Genomic DNA, 15358 nt, shown 5'->3' with positions numbered 1-15358 from the left:
ACAACAACAATTAATGCGTAAGAGGTCTAAAAGCTTTTGCGGGATGAGGTGTGTCCCATCTTGAGAGTATTTCTACGCAATTCATCTATATTAAATTTCGTTTCTTGTTCTAGGCTATTATAAATGAGTGCTTTTTATTTCTTTTGAGTCAACTTTTGACACAAAGTGTCTGTTTAATCGCAGATATAAACTGCTCCTTAACTGCCAACTCTCCAGATAAACTGCTTCTTAATTGCCAACTCTCCAGATAAACTGCTCCTTAACTGCCAACTCTTTAACCAATCCCTCGTGGAATCTCAAGCCAAGCTGTAATGCTAGACTGCTCTTGACAAAGTCGTGTGCGGCGCGCAATTTGGATTGCGGAAAACGAAAAAAAAAAGACAATAAGTTCAACGATATTCCAAGTAAATGAATAGTAATAGTAAAGCATCACTTTGTTTTAGAGGATAGTACTATTGAAGGATTTCAAGATAATAAGATATGGGTATGTTTGTTTCCCATTCATGCTGGCCCAGTTTGAGCCCGCGTTCTCTAGCTTTTTTCCTCTTTTTTCCCCCCCTTGCTTTCTACTAACATTTATTAGGTATTCCAAAATTTTTCAGATTCATATCGGAAAGATGGCCGTTGATATCGCAGCTAATTGACCAGAACCAGATCCCTGAGTTTGATAATCTATATCTTGATATGAACTCCATTTTGCATACGTGCACTCATTCGAATGACGACACTATTAACAGATTGTCTGACGATCAGATGTACGCGGCCATTTTCAACTATATTGAGCATCTTTTCACAATAATAAAACCAAAACAGACGTTTTATATGGCTATAGATGGGGTTGCTCCAAGAGCCAAGATGAACCAGCAAAGAGCTAGAAGGTTTCGAACTGCATACGAGGCCGAGATAAATTTGAAAAAGGCTATTGAAAATGGAGAAGAGATTCCTAAAGATGACCCGTTTGATTCTAATTCAATCACACCGGGAACTGAGTTTATGGCTAAATTAACTAATAATTTGAAATATTTTATACATAAGAAAATCACCGAGGATTCTCAGTGGGCAAATGTCGAGATCATTTTGAGTGGTCACGAAGTTCCAGGGGAAGGTGAACACAAGATTATGGAATACATTAGAGCGCAACGTGCACAAGACGGATACAATCCGAACTTGAGACATTGCATATATGGGTTAGATGCTGATTTGATAATGTTGGGTTTGGTTAGTCATGACACGCATTTTGCATTATTAAGAGAAGAAGTTACATTTGGTCCACGTAAGGGCCAAAGTTCTTCGTTACAAAAGGATGTAACCGATCAGAAATTTTTTCTTTTGCACTTGTCTATATTAAGGGAGTACTTGGCATTGGAGTTTCAAGAAATTGAGGAAGAGATGAAATTTGAATATAATTTTGATCGAATATTGGACGATTTCATTCTCATTATGTATGTTATTGGAAATGATTTTTTGCCTCATTTACCTGATTTGCATATAAATAAAGGTGCTTTCCCGTTATTGGTTTCCACCTTCAAACAAACATTACTTCAAATTGATGGTTATATAAATGAGGATGGTAAAATAAATTTAAGAAGATTAAACGCGTGGATCCACCATTTGTCGGATTTCGAATTTGAAAACTTTGAGGAAAAAGAAGTTGACATTGAATGGTTCAACAAGAAGTTGGAAAATGTATCAATCACTGGAGAAAAGAAGCGGAAAAGGATTGGTAAGCTCTTGATTTTGAAAGATCAAAAGAAGTTGGTTGGATTCATCAAACCGTGGCTTATGGAAGTTTCTAGTCAACCAGTATCTACACTTATTGAATTGGCCAACGAAGAGAAACTACCATCGTTGCCTTTGAAGAAGGAAGAAGTAGAGAGCAATATGGAGTTTTTGAAACAGTTTGCATTACAAGCAGGGTTCTTGATAATTCACTCTAAATCAGAAGATACGTATCTTGCCAAATTAGATGTTGACGGTTTACCGTCATTTGAGTCACAGGATGACTTTGAAGAGCGTATTAAGGAACTTAGAGCAACTATCAAGCATTATCAATCGGCAAATTTGGTGGAGAGTGAAGAAATCATGAATGATACTAAAGAATTGTACAAAAAGAGATTTAGAGAATGGAAAAACAATTACTATAAAGATAAGTTGCATTTTTCAATTGATGATGAAGAGAAATTAACTGAATTGACTGCACATTATGTCGAAGGTTTGCAATGGGTATTGTATTATTACTATCGCGGATGTCCATCTTGGAGTTTTTATTATAGATACCATTACTCGCCTCGTATTTCCGATATATCAATTGGCTTGGAAGCGCTAATTGAAAAGGGCGAGGATATAAAGTTTGAGCAATCGCAGCCTTTTAAACCATTTGAACAACTAATGGCTGTTCTTCCAGCTAGATCAAAAAAATTGATGCCGCCAATTTACAGACCGTTAATGACTGATGAAAAATCACCAATTATTCAATTCTATCCTCATGAAGTAGATGTGGATATGAATGGTAAAACAGCTACATGGGAAGCTGTTGTGTTGTTAGATTTTGTTGATGAAAAAAAGTTAGTAGAAACATTAAAACCGTTGGAAGATAAGCTTTCACCAGAAGAAGCGAAAAGAAATTCGTATGGCCATGCTATTAAGTTTATGCATAACGCACAAATTGACAAGGTTTTCTCCTCGCCATTACCAGGCTTTTTCCAGGATATTGAGCACGATAAATGCTATGAGGAAAAGTTTGTGTTGCCAGAAGTTAAGAAGCATAGAATTGGCCAAATCGACGGAGCACGTTCGGGCACAGAGTTGCTGGCAGGTTTCCCTTCTTTACAAACCGTTCCATTTACTTTTGAGTTGGCACAAAATGAAGTGAAGATTTTCAACTTTTCCTCTAAATCCGAATCCGTGATCTTGAACATTGAAAATGTGTGGTCTGACTTATCGGTGATGCAATTTGCTCAAAGCTTTGTTGGGAAATTAGTTTACAGCAATTGGCCGTTTTTGAGAGAATGTAGAGTTTTAAAGGTTGTTGATGGCATACACGTCTTTGAATCAGAGAAATCTTCAACTGGAAGGCGGCATGTGGTTACTCGTGAACTTCAAGCTAATGAGCAGAAAGCTTATAAAGCAGAGTGCAACAACACCAGCTATGCTTGGGATAAAACCAAGGCTGTTAGGTTGGGAACAGTTGACGTTTTAGTATACGTGCAATCTGTCAATGGACTAATCAGAAACGCAAGAGGTGCATACGTGAAAACTTTTTCAAAAGAAATTGAGGTTTATCCTTTACAGTTGATTGTTAGAGAAGTGTTGCACAAGGATCCAAGATATGCTACTAGACCACCATTACCGATCGATCAAGAGTTCCCGTTACATTCCCAAGTAATTTTCTTAGGTGATATGGCTTATGGTGCTCCTGCAACAGTTGTAGGATATAGCGGATCCACTTTGAGCATCAAAATTTTCAAGATCCAATCAACAGCAGAGCCAAACATTGGAGAAGTTAGACTGATTATTGAGTCACGTGAAATCAAGTATAGTCCTTCTTTTGAAGTTAGCAAGACTCTTAGGATCAATTCTCTTTTGTTATCGAAAATCACGAGTCAATTTATGGTTACACATGAAGGCAAAAAGATAAACATTGGTTTGGATTTGAAATTTGAAAGTAAGAGACAAAAAGTCTTGGGCTATACAAAGAAGCTGTACAATGATAAGTTTTGGGAATTTTCTCCATTGGCTATAAATTTGATAAATACTTACAAGACTAAATTTCCGACCTTATTCAACAACTTGACAAAAATGAGTGGTTCCGAAATACCTCAAGTAAATCAGATTCTGAGCTTGGAGGAAATCAAACGGGTTCAGTCATGGTTGAAGGAGGTGAAGAAAGATTTGATCCCCGTTTCGTTGGAAAGTCAGTCCTTCACAAAGTTTAGTTTTGCTGCAATTGAAAAATATATGGACAATTATATTTTGAGACAAATTCCATCCATCAACAAGGACATCAGGGGTGTACCACGACATGCAATATTGAACGCGAGCGAGTCGTATCAATTATTGAGTGAACAAAAATTCGACTTGGGAGATCGGGTTGTTTATGTACAAGATCATGGTAAAGTCCCAATCTTGTCCAAAGGAACCGTTGTGTCCATATTCACTGTGGGTTCCAAGACTTCTTTGGCGGTTATTTTTGATGTACCTCAGTTGGGTGGAAATACTATGAACGGAAAGCTTCAAAGCAAAAGAGGATTACTCATTGACTCCTCGTTGGTGTTGAATTTGACAAATAAACAGTTTATTTCCCACTCGCGTGCTTCTAAAGAGAGAAAAACACATGATATAAATGCGAACAAACAGGGAAGAGTCAACGCTTCATACGTTAGCAGAGATCGACGCCCTCGACCAGATGCGAATGCTAAAGTGTTGGATGCTAAACATCAATATGTGAGATCCAAAGAAAAGCCTGTTCAAAAAGACGTTGCAAAACCAGGGTCTACCTCAACTCAATCTAATGAATTATTAACTCTTTTGAAGAGAAAGAATAAGGAGCCAAAAGACGAGAAAGAAAAGGAAACAAATACTGATGATAACGTTGCATCTGAGGGAAAAGGTAAAGATGAGCGACTTAAGACTGATCCACATGCAATAAAGCAAATTTATGGACAAATCTTCTCGAATGTAATGAGTCAAGGTGCAATACCAACAAATGGGAATGGGAATACAAACGGGCCTCAGTATGGACAGCCAATTCCTTACCCGGGGCAAGTAAACTTTGGGTACTCTCAACAGTACCCTGGTGTGCCACAGTCTCAACAGTACGCTTACCAATATCAGCAGCAGCAGCAGCAGCAGCCTACCTATATACCTTCCGAATTACAGTCAACACAGGTTCACACTAACGATTCACAAAAGTTTGGTAATGCTATAGATAGGTTTCTCTACGACGCAAAGATTGCGGAGGAGAAAGTAAAGAACGAGGCGGGCCACGCGAAGGACAAATCGGAGAAGTAAACAAAAACAAGAAAGAACAAAAAAAGAGAATCAATTTTGAAAGAGGCGGCTAGAAGAAATCAGTTTTTGTTTCTTCCAATGTATAATTTCATAATTTTTAAAGAGGTAATAAAAAATGTGTAAATACGTGAATTATGTACAATGAGGTTGAGGTTTTTGCAATCACACTTTTTTTTATTATTATTTGCCCTCTGGGTTTTGCTCTTTCTGCCTCTCCTTCGATGATGGGCGTTCACTTTTGTCACCAGGTAGGTTCGTCAAGCCAAGTGAATCCCATTCACTAGGATCCATTAGTTCATGATCCATCCTACATTTAAGATATTCCTTAGCTAGTATTCGACAATTTGGTGCGTTTTTGTTCTCGGTAAACTTCATACATTTCAAGTATTTGAGCATTTGTTGTTTGCATTCCCCATCGTGATCTAAGGGGAATGAACCTCTCTCTGGAGGTGTTGGAGTCCAAGTTCTGAAATTTCCACCTTTTGCAATAATTGTAAGTATTCCTTTTTATTCCTCTTTACATGTTTGTTAACAGGGTTTTAGACGTACCTGGTGCACCGCTTGCCATACTTTATTGATACGGGTTTGATTTGTGCGTGATCAAAGGTGTTGAAGTTCTTTTTGTCAGAATTGAAAAATTAAGCAAAAAAAAAAAAAGGAAAAAAAAATGCACAATTTCTGAAACAATCAGTACGCGAGACTCAGAGTCTATATAGAGAGAGCATGCAAACTGGGTTTTCTCTTTACAGTAATGTACAGCTTGTAGTGTGAATTCTAAACCGGCTTTAGTAGTAAAAACATGTTCTGATTGGGCTATTAAGTTAGTTGCAACTTTTGTCTCAAGTCAATTCCAACTCAAGACCAACGGTTTCTTTTAACAAGCTGACGAATCCTGATTCGTTTACGGAAATCTTGCCCGACAACAAAAGTCATTGATTGCTTCTATTATTCTTAGAAGGATTGAATATGTAGTCCAAGTCTCTTACAAACGGGTTCGAAATATTAGACAAGTTGGCAACGAGGTGACACCGTCAAATAAACCTAAAACCAGCTTGCAACAGTAAAATATCTAAAAGATCCAATTACGCTTCAACTGTAATCTCGGCATGATCATCCTTCCGTACGGAAAGTTGAGGTTGAGGTGCTTTAAGAGGAACAGCGCTGGTGGATACAGCGAGAGCTGCAATAATAAGAGATAATTAATTGCTTTGTATATCAGGAATAAGAGTGTATCAGAGCAGCACTGACTATTGTCGATAGTGTCAGTGGCAGCTAGTTTTAGTGATTTTCAACTTGCAACTTTTTCCGATGAAGGAGGCTTTTCTATATATGTTTCAACTCGAGTGAGTCTTGGATGATGAGAAAAAAACAAGCACAAGTCCAACTGCATTTTTGAGTTGGTATTTGATTTGAATAAAATTTTGCAATTTATGCAAACAAACCCGTGTGTGGACTAACAATGTAGCAAGACTGCCTACTTTAGACGAAATGCTACAATAACTCGTCAATGAATGGTGATGACGATGTGGAGGAGGATGTAATCTTCCACTCCCTTTAATTACCGCAAAGTTTAAGTAGAGATGCGCATTGGAAGATGTACATTAAATATGCTTAATGCATTAGAAGGATGGTTTGTTCAAGAATGCGACACTATCGAGCAGCACTGACTAGTGGAGTAGCACTGACTAGTGTCAATAGTGTCGGTGGCAGCTAGCGTGCTACACTATCTCGCTCTGCTCGATAGTGTCGATCTCTGACTGATGAGGATACTACAATACCAGTTTGGTGTTGGAAGAAAAACTTTGTCCATATTTGTTCAGAATATAACTGTAAATGGAAACCTGAAAAAACTTTATTTAATTTTTTTGCACAAAAGATCTCAAAAACGAAGAAGAAATGTATGTAATCTTTTATTTCACTCCCATCTCATATTATCACCCACTGTGCTTGATTTTGTCCTTGTAGTAGCTTAGGGTATTTCTCATTTTCGGTAACAGTTCCTATTACTACAAACTTTTCGCTATCAATTCATACATATGGTGTTGCAATTGTTTGTCAGACTATGTCTATGTTTTCATTGCCGTATTGACAAGAGCTCAAAATAGATAAGGCCAGATCAGAAAGGAAAACAGAAAGGTTGCTCCATTTCTTACTACAGTTTTTTTATTTCTTACTACAGTTTTTTTTGTCAAGAAAGGTACTTACTATAAGTAAGATTTGGCACATTCGCATGCGTCAAATATTCGTAGAATGACTTTTGTTTTGCTGTTTTATTATCAAAATTACAACTTGCAGCTAAGAGTTTGAAAGGACCAACAAAAATGAGCATTTGCTTGGGATAGAAGCCTTGTAAGTGAAAGCAATGTCTAAAACGATCGGGATCTAAAAAAATTAATCACATCTTGTTTAAACTTTGGTTATTGATTACCTCTTTGGCAATAATACTCTTTTATTTTTAAGAATATTGGAATCACCTTGGTTTTGTCAACTGTTGAAGAATAACTGTTATCAAAATATAAGCCAAAATCGTCATGAAGTAGCTATCAGTTTTCGCTTTATATTTGATCTTGTTGATATGGTAGCGTTTACACCTCGTTAGAAGAGAGGAAGACACTTTGTGCGATTGCAAATCACTATCAAAGAACAAATTGCATACTTGGCTCAGGGTTACTCGGGTACAGCAGCTGTACTAATGCAAACAAGTAAAGTATTAACTTATAGTGTAGAGAAGTATGGCTAAATAAATAGAGTGTTGGCAAGACTCTAGGCTTTTGGCAATTGACATTAAGTTACGCGACAAGTCTTACGACACCAAAAAAATCCCTGTAATGTTTTTTTTTTTTTGTGTGGGAAGGACATTGTTGAAAATATCAAACTTGAATCGGATTAGTTTGTCCGTTGAAATCACACCGATTAGATATGATATGTGGTACGCTTTTGAAGCCGTCTTGATAAATGACCGGGATTTACCTAGTTATTGGAAGAAAAAAAAAACAGCGCGGAAGTGGATACATCGCGTTGGGCCAAGTCGTTGGTTCAGGACTTTGATGCTTTGTTTCAATTAAACCCGTGCGTTTTTCAAAAATGAGGGGCATCAGACCCGCACAAATTCGGATCAAGGGAATTATTTTTTTCATTTCTTTTTATTTTTTTATTTTTTCATTTTCTTTTTTACCCGCGCTTGATAGATGAATTAATGTCGGCAGAAAAAAAATCTTTCAGTTAATCGTCCATCCGCGGCCATAAAGAAAATGTGCAGAGTAAAAATATGAGTTTATGCGATTTGAGAGAGGAGTTCGAGTAGATTATCTATCAAGTTTCAGTTGGCACACAAACTGAAACGCGGCAACTAATATCATTCTCGTTGGTAAAAATTGTTGCCGAATTACCAACAATAGACAAAGAACCGTTAATAGGTTTCTATTATTGAATATAACCGTCATTTGTTATTGGGAATTCTCCTTTATCGGCGTTCATACAAATTAGGCTTTTGTCTCAAACAATTTAACCTACTTATTAAATAAACTCTTGTACTTTTTTGGGTCTACATATCCTTCTCTCTTGCCTCACCTCACATCGCATTGAAGTTAAAAACTGGAGAAACGGCTAAAAAAGAAAGAAATAAAAAATTTCGCTAACAATTGAAAAGTACAAATGAACAAAAGGTGAATTATCACAAGAAAAAGTCGCAAAGTTAAAAGAAATCTAATCATCATCAAGTGTTGTTTCAACGGATATATGTTCTATTGATATGACTTGTTCCTCATTGATGATGATGAATGGAGATTGATATTGGAATGAATATGTAGCCCTAGGTTTCCAATACCAAAATGTCGTTTCCCTCACTCTAAGGTTTTTTAAACTATGAAATGTCGTGAAAAGTCGACAAAACATTACCAATAATTTTTTTTTGGAGAAAGTAACGGTACATTATTACATACTCTGCCACTGTGATTGCCGCTTCTCATATGTGTATTCATCTCTGACTGAGTATCCAAGAGTGTAGAAATATCTGTGTACACATTGGAATTAGTTTTCCATCAAATATAAAATGTCGCATTTTCAATCTCTTCCATTCATTGTGTTAATTTTAATTTGTTCATTAACCGCTCTGTTTTTTTTTTTTTTTTTTTTTTATTTTTTCTTTTCAACGAATAACTTATTTTTAGGTTCCAAATTTTCATCTTTTCAATAGAAAACATCCTTCATATCCCAACTTTTCTTTTCCTTGAAAAGGGCATATTTTTATATATACACCCTCCTATATATGAAATTTTAGAACTAGAACATCCTACAGCTGGACAATACCTGTTTCACTTATTCCAAATTTTTTAAGAAACACATATCATCATTACTGCTAATCACAGATAATACCCCACTGCTACTTGTTATTTTTTGTTTCATCATTACTTTACTAACCACCACTGCTAATCCCATTGATAGATTTGTTTTTTCACTTTAACCTGTATTCCTTTTTTTTTTTAATTTTTTTTTTTTGTTGGCCCACTCACATTTAGATTTTCACTAATTTTGCGCGAAAATCCACTGTTAAAGCTGTTATTACCACTGTTAATACTGTCACTGCTGTTATTTTTGTCCTAGTCCAAGATGTTGAGCGAAACGAAAGCATCCGAGATATTTAACCAGTTTGCAACTGTTGGAGCCAATCAGGAAAAAATTTTGACGTTACCTGATTTCATCGATATTCTTGCACCCTTCCCAATCGATATACCAAAAAATGCATTTTCACTTTTGTATTTAATCGCTGATACTGAGAAAAAAGGATTTGTTACTGAATCTAACTGGATCAATTTTATAGACACTTTAACTTCTTCAGACGGCGAGTACAAGTTGCTATACAAATTTCTCTCCAATGACAATAAACTTGATTCAAAGATAACATATACACAATGTGTTGACATTTTGAACAAAATCAATAGTTCAATTGACCCCAAGTATCAACAAAAATTGATCAAGTTGAATTGGGTTTATTTCCCAAAATTTTTCGAGCCCTCTGGCTCAATTGAGTTTAATGATTTCGTGACCTTGATTAGTTATTTGCCAGTGACAAAGTTGATTGGTAATTTTGAAGTAGCTTCAAACCATAAAAAACAAGTTTCTGGTGAACAATTGGTGAATTTGTTGTCTACAACTTTGAGCCACAAACTTTCAAACAAGTTAAAGAGTAACTTGCACAATGTCACTGGGTTTTTTGGTAATAAAAATGAGTACTCTTTTTCCAATTTGTTGTTCATTTATGATACTTTGAACAAGGTCGATTTGATAAATGAGGTTATAGTGAATACACCGCCAACTACAAAGGACAAAAAAGATATCATTATCAATAAGAAGGATTTGTATAACCACTTGAATGATCCATTATTGAAATCGGCTAATTTCAAACCAGTTTCTATTTTGGAGTTGGATTTGTTGTTTTACTTGATCAACCAACTGAGTGTAGACAACATTCCTCGGAGACAATTGGTTTCGTTTTTGAATCCTAGCTTCAACAACAACTTGAATTCTTTGCCTTCAATTTTCGATCACCCGCAAAGTACTCACTCATTAAAGGAATCGAGCGATAATTTTTCATTGTGGCCAATTTATGATTCCTTATATTCGTTTTTCCTTGGTTCAATTGCTGGATGTATTGGTGCAACAGCAGTTTACCCAATAGACTTGGTGAAAACAAGAATGCAAGCACAAAAGCACAAGGCGCACTACAATAATTCATTAGATTGTTTCAAAAAGATTCTTAGAGCAGAAGGTTTCAAGGGTTTATACTCGGGTTTGGGAGCTCAATTAGTAGGAGTTGCTCCTGAAAAAGCTATCAAGCTTACTGTCAATGATTTGGTACGTAAAATAGGTACGCAAGACAATGGTCAAATTACAATGAATTGGGAAATTCTTGCTGGTCTGTCAGCTGGAGCTTGTCAAGTCATCTTTACAAATCCTTTGGAAATTGTTAAAATTAGATTGCAAATGCAAGGTAACACCAAGAATTTGAGTAAACCAGGAGAAATACCAATCAAGCACTTGACTGCATCACAAATCGTAAGACAATTGGGTATCAAGGGATTATACAAAGGAGCAAGCGCTTGCCTTTTGAGAGATGTACCATTTTCCGCTATTTATTTCCCAACATACGCCAACTTGAAGAAATACATGTTTGGATTTGATCCAAATGATGACACAAAGAAACAAAAATTATCGTCTTGGCAATTGTTGGTAGCCGGTGCTTTGGCCGGTGCACCATCAGCATTTTTCACCACGCCAGCAGATGTCATAAAAACCAGATTGCAAGTGGCTGGAAAGAAGAACGATATCAAGTACAGAGGTATTATTGATTGTGGTGCGTCAATCCTAAGGACAGAAGGTTTATCAGCTTTTTTCAAAGGCTCATTGGCCAGAGTGTTTAGATCATCACCACAATTTGGGTTCACATTGGCATCATACGAATTGTTGCAGAATCTTTTCCCCTTGCACCCACCAAATACTCGTGAGTCAAACTTCAAGGCTATCAGTGGATACCCAGGTGTTTATAACTTGACAAACGATCAAGTTTACAACTCGCAAGGAAAGGGTGATAGAGTGATTTACTTACAAAAATCAGAGATGAGCAACTCAGCACAACATGATATGTTGGTCAAGTTACCTGCTGATTACACTTATAAATCACAAGATGCAATCAAATTGCTCTTGGATATTGATTATAAGTTTGGCAATTTTAACTATAATTCATACTTGAATTACATTCAAAAAAAATAGAAGAATACATATATATAAAAAAAAAGAAAATGTGCTTGTACTATATGTCCCAGAAGGATACATCATCATAAAGAAGCAGTGAAGAATTAATTTCAATTCCAATCAGGCAAGTGTTTCTACAATCGGGGTTTTCCACAACCGGATTTTTTTTTTATTAATCATTTAACGACCTTTGATGATCGCAAGAACTTTCCAATTCTATTAAATTATACACACAACACACATGCATATATATATATATAGGTTGTGTGTATGTGTATAGGGAAATATTTTTTTAACCAAATAGAAAAAAAATTTATAAAGAATACAAGATTTTCCTGTTTCCTTTTTCATTTCCTTCTCATTTCCTTTTCCTTTCTTGCCCTTCTTTTTTATAAAGTATAAGCCTCAAATAGTGTTTGGTCTTTCTCTTTGTTCATATGCTGAAATCCAAGATGCATTCGTCCATTTTCAGTTCCCATATCGATGATTTTGATCAAATAGAAATCCTTGAAAAAACCATACTTCAAAAAGGAAAAATTGATCTTAGTTGTAGCATCTCTGTCGCCAGATCCCCTCTTAAGATTATAAACTGTAAACTTTTGTCCCACATTGTAAATAAAATGATTCTGTATTACCTCAAATTGTTGGTACCCGTTATTGCAATTGTTGTAATCAGCTATTTTTTCATAGGTTTTAGAAACAGTGTTGAAAAACACTATGTCATTCTTCCTAACAACAAGTAATTTATTTTCATTAATGATGAAAAACTTTCTCACAAATCCCATGCTGTATGTGGACACTTGTCCAGTCTCCACCACTACCGAAAAGATGTTTACTCTGGTATTGAAGAAAACCACACTGGATTTAGCCAGCTCCAAGACTTGCAATGTAATGTTTTCTGGTACTGATATATTTGTGTCGATGAGCTTGAAATTACTAAAATTACTGAAATTCATTGTCAATTTTTGTTGGTTGGGCATCAGATTTGCTTGATGTTTAAAGCATATTAAATCCCCCTTGGATGATAATAGATATATATGTTTAGATTTCGAAATACCAGCTACTATTTTCGGATATTCGCGAGCAAGCAAAGGCACTGGATCCTTGATATAGACCATCTCTGGTCTAGCGCTGTCATGATAATCCAAAAAAGAATGCAAGTGTCTGTTAGCTCCAACGGGGTCGTTTTGCTTATCATTCAATTTCTCGTTTACCTCCTCCACGCCTATTTTTAAATAATTGGGGAATTCCACATTGTGAAAGCCAAATGCTCTTTCCAAATCTTTACCACGGGGATGCTTATTAAGATTTTTTTTTAAGAACTTCATAAAATCAACAGTTAAATCTTCAAACTCACCTTTGATTTCGTCAAACCGATGGTACCTAGGTATGCATATTTGATGAGTACGACTAAACTCGTATAGTTGTAAAATGTCCAACTGGTAGTCCAAATCTCCTACTATTATCAACGAATTCGTGCCATAACATTCAATTTTGAAAACGTCATGCATTGAACGGGAATCCAATTTGACTATTCCATCGTCGCCTCTATAATAGCAGACTTGCGACGGCTGCTGATAAGTTTCACGTAATGAGTCAAACACTGCCATTTTCATCGCTTGGGAGAAATCTAGCTCGGTACTCTGTGAAAGTCGATTGATGATAAAACTGCCCCTATGATACGCAGCAATAATGCATTGCGGTATTATTATCTTGGACTTTCTATGAGCAAACCCTGCTCGTAAAAGGTCTGTTTGATCTTCTTTGTAATAATCGTTACTATAATCTATTGTACCCGTTTTGAGGTTTAGAAAACTTACATTGTCAAATTGAAATTTCCGTAGTCGCGACTGATCTTTTCTTAAAGGGTTTTTGATATTTGGGTTCTTGATTAGCTCTTCGTTGCGCAGTTTCTTGTTCTTATATGAGCTTCCTTGTAGCCCATCACGCTCCCGCTTATCATAATGTTTGATTCTTTTCTCCGCTTGTATAGAATTATTGTGGTACTTCAATTCCCCTTCACTTGATGACGGTATTGCTCCGTTGACAACTTTGAAATATCTGCCACGCTCTTCATCAAAATAGTGTCCAGGTATATTCAAACGTGACATTCTTCAAACATATTTAGTCTATTTAAAACCCTTGTCAAACAATCTCATTTCAAAAATATATCCATGGCTTTAGATTTTTTTGATAATCTGGTAGCTACCAAATGTTACAATTATCGATGAACCACTTGTTAGTCCAATCACTTTGCTATTCCTTTTCATTAAAGAGAGAAATTACTATGCCAGTGCCTTTATTTGCAATCGAATGGGTATGCTGTCTTTTTTGTCAACTCAAAAAGATATACGAGGAGAGCGGGAAACTGATAGTATAGAGATGTCAGAAATATACTAAAGTAGTTATAATCCAAAAGTAGCTATAACTCAAGTTTGATGATGTTGCAAAAGCAGATGTAAGGAAACAAAGTTTAACTGTAGTTGCCTCCTGGATATCCCGCTTATTGGTTTTTATATTTGTATTGAAATGCAAGCAGACGATGTAAGTAGTAGCAAAGTACAACTTGTTATACCACCCACTATATCTCAATGAAGTAGCTTTTCTCTGATTTCTCTCTCGATTTTACAAGGCTCTAGTCAAAATCTAATTCGTAATCCTCATTAACCTTCAGGCTCATTCTTTCATAACTCTGTTCGTTAATCTTTCTAAGCATCAACTTCTCAAATCCATTAGATCGATCAACTCCATCCCAGAAATATCCAGCCGATATGTCAAATCGATTGGGTAGGTTGATCCCTTTATTATAACGAAATCCTGATCTCTTTTTATCTTCCAGCTCTACTGCTGCTGCTTCTTCTTGTTTTTGTTTCAGTTCTTGAAACGCTGATATAGGATCTTCGAAATTTGCATCTAATTTTTGTTTAAAATCATGCAATTCTTGTTTGATTTGTTCTTGCTTCGATGTGCGAATTATAACAATCTCCTTTCGTCGTTTCTCTTCTTCCTTCTTCCGCTCGAAATCCCTTTGCGCCTCATCAATATCTATCATTCTTCCCGATGAGTCTCTATATATGGTTTGTTGCGTTACTCTCTTTTGTTGTTCCGCTGGATTTTGACTAGTCACAGTGCGGTCAACCAAGTTACCATTATCTATTCGTTTGAAGCCTCTGTTTTCTTTGACATTGGCAACAATGACCGGTTTCGACTCGTCATCATCATCTCCTTCTAGTACGTCTACATCTAGTTGTTCGTCGTTATATGAGGCAGAAGTCTCTGTAAAAAATGGTCTTGCAATTCTTAAATTGGAGGGTACCTGCACCAACTCATCTTTCTCCCTTTTCTCCTTTTCTTTTCCCTTCTCCTTCTCCTTCTTCCTCTTCTTCTTCTTGTCGGATGACTTCCTAACATTTGTGTCATCTACCAGAAGGTATCTGGCCAAATAATCCGCTCGTGACATACTAATACTTGCTTGCAAGTCTCTTCAAACTTTAAAGAGTCTTTGGTCATGAAGGAAATCAACTAATTTTTCATTATAGTGTTTTTCCACACTCCGGAAAAAAGAAAAAAAAGGTTTATCTAATCTCTATAATATCTA

The 15358-nt window shown here is 36.1% G+C and overlaps 4 protein-coding genes across 4 annotated transcripts; 2 read left to right on the top strand and 2 right to left on the bottom strand. All coding sequences in view use genetic code 12, as the record gives it.

The window, feature by feature from the left end:
* Positions 1 to 13: 13 nt before the first annotated feature.
* KEM1 (chromatin-binding exonuclease) lies at positions 14 to 5010 on the top strand (the record flags this gene model as incomplete). Its single annotated transcript, XM_049322370.1, has 2 exons — positions 14 to 48; positions 603 to 5010. 2 exons carry the CDS (start codon positions 14 to 16, stop codon positions 5008 to 5010), a joined length of 4443 nt encoding a protein of 1480 aa, XP_049181791.1.
* Positions 5011 to 9618: 4608 nt separating this feature from the next.
* AGC1 (amino acid transporter) lies at positions 9619 to 11778 on the top strand (the record flags this gene model as incomplete). The annotated part of the gene is made up of 1 exon (XM_049322369.1): positions 9619 to 11778. One exon carries the CDS (start codon positions 9619 to 9621, stop codon positions 11776 to 11778), a length of 2160 nt encoding a protein of 719 aa, XP_049181790.1.
* A 371-nt stretch (positions 11779 to 12149) lies between these two features.
* On the bottom strand, positions 12150 to 13871 carry KGF56_001263 (uncharacterized protein; the record flags this gene model as incomplete). Its single annotated transcript, XM_049322368.1, has 1 exon — positions 12150 to 13871. The coding sequence occupies one exon, from the start codon at positions 13869 to 13871 to the stop codon at positions 12150 to 12152; it is 1722 nt and encodes a 573-aa protein (XP_049181789.1).
* A 524-nt stretch (positions 13872 to 14395) lies between these two features.
* Positions 14396 to 15220, bottom strand: KGF56_001262 (uncharacterized protein; the record flags this gene model as incomplete). The annotated part of the gene is made up of 1 exon (XM_049322367.1): positions 14396 to 15220. One exon carries the CDS (start codon positions 15218 to 15220, stop codon positions 14396 to 14398), a length of 825 nt encoding a protein of 274 aa, XP_049181788.1.
* Between the last annotated feature and the right edge of the window lie 138 nt (positions 15221 to 15358).

Source organism: Candida oxycetoniae (assembly GCF_023343755.2).
Source record: "Candida oxycetoniae strain CBS 10844 chromosome Unknown scaffold3, whole genome shotgun sequence".
Taxonomy (NCBI): domain Eukaryota; kingdom Fungi; phylum Ascomycota; class Pichiomycetes; order Serinales; family Debaryomycetaceae; genus Lodderomyces; species Lodderomyces oxycetoniae.
This window is presented reverse-complemented; position numbering and strand designations above follow the sequence as displayed.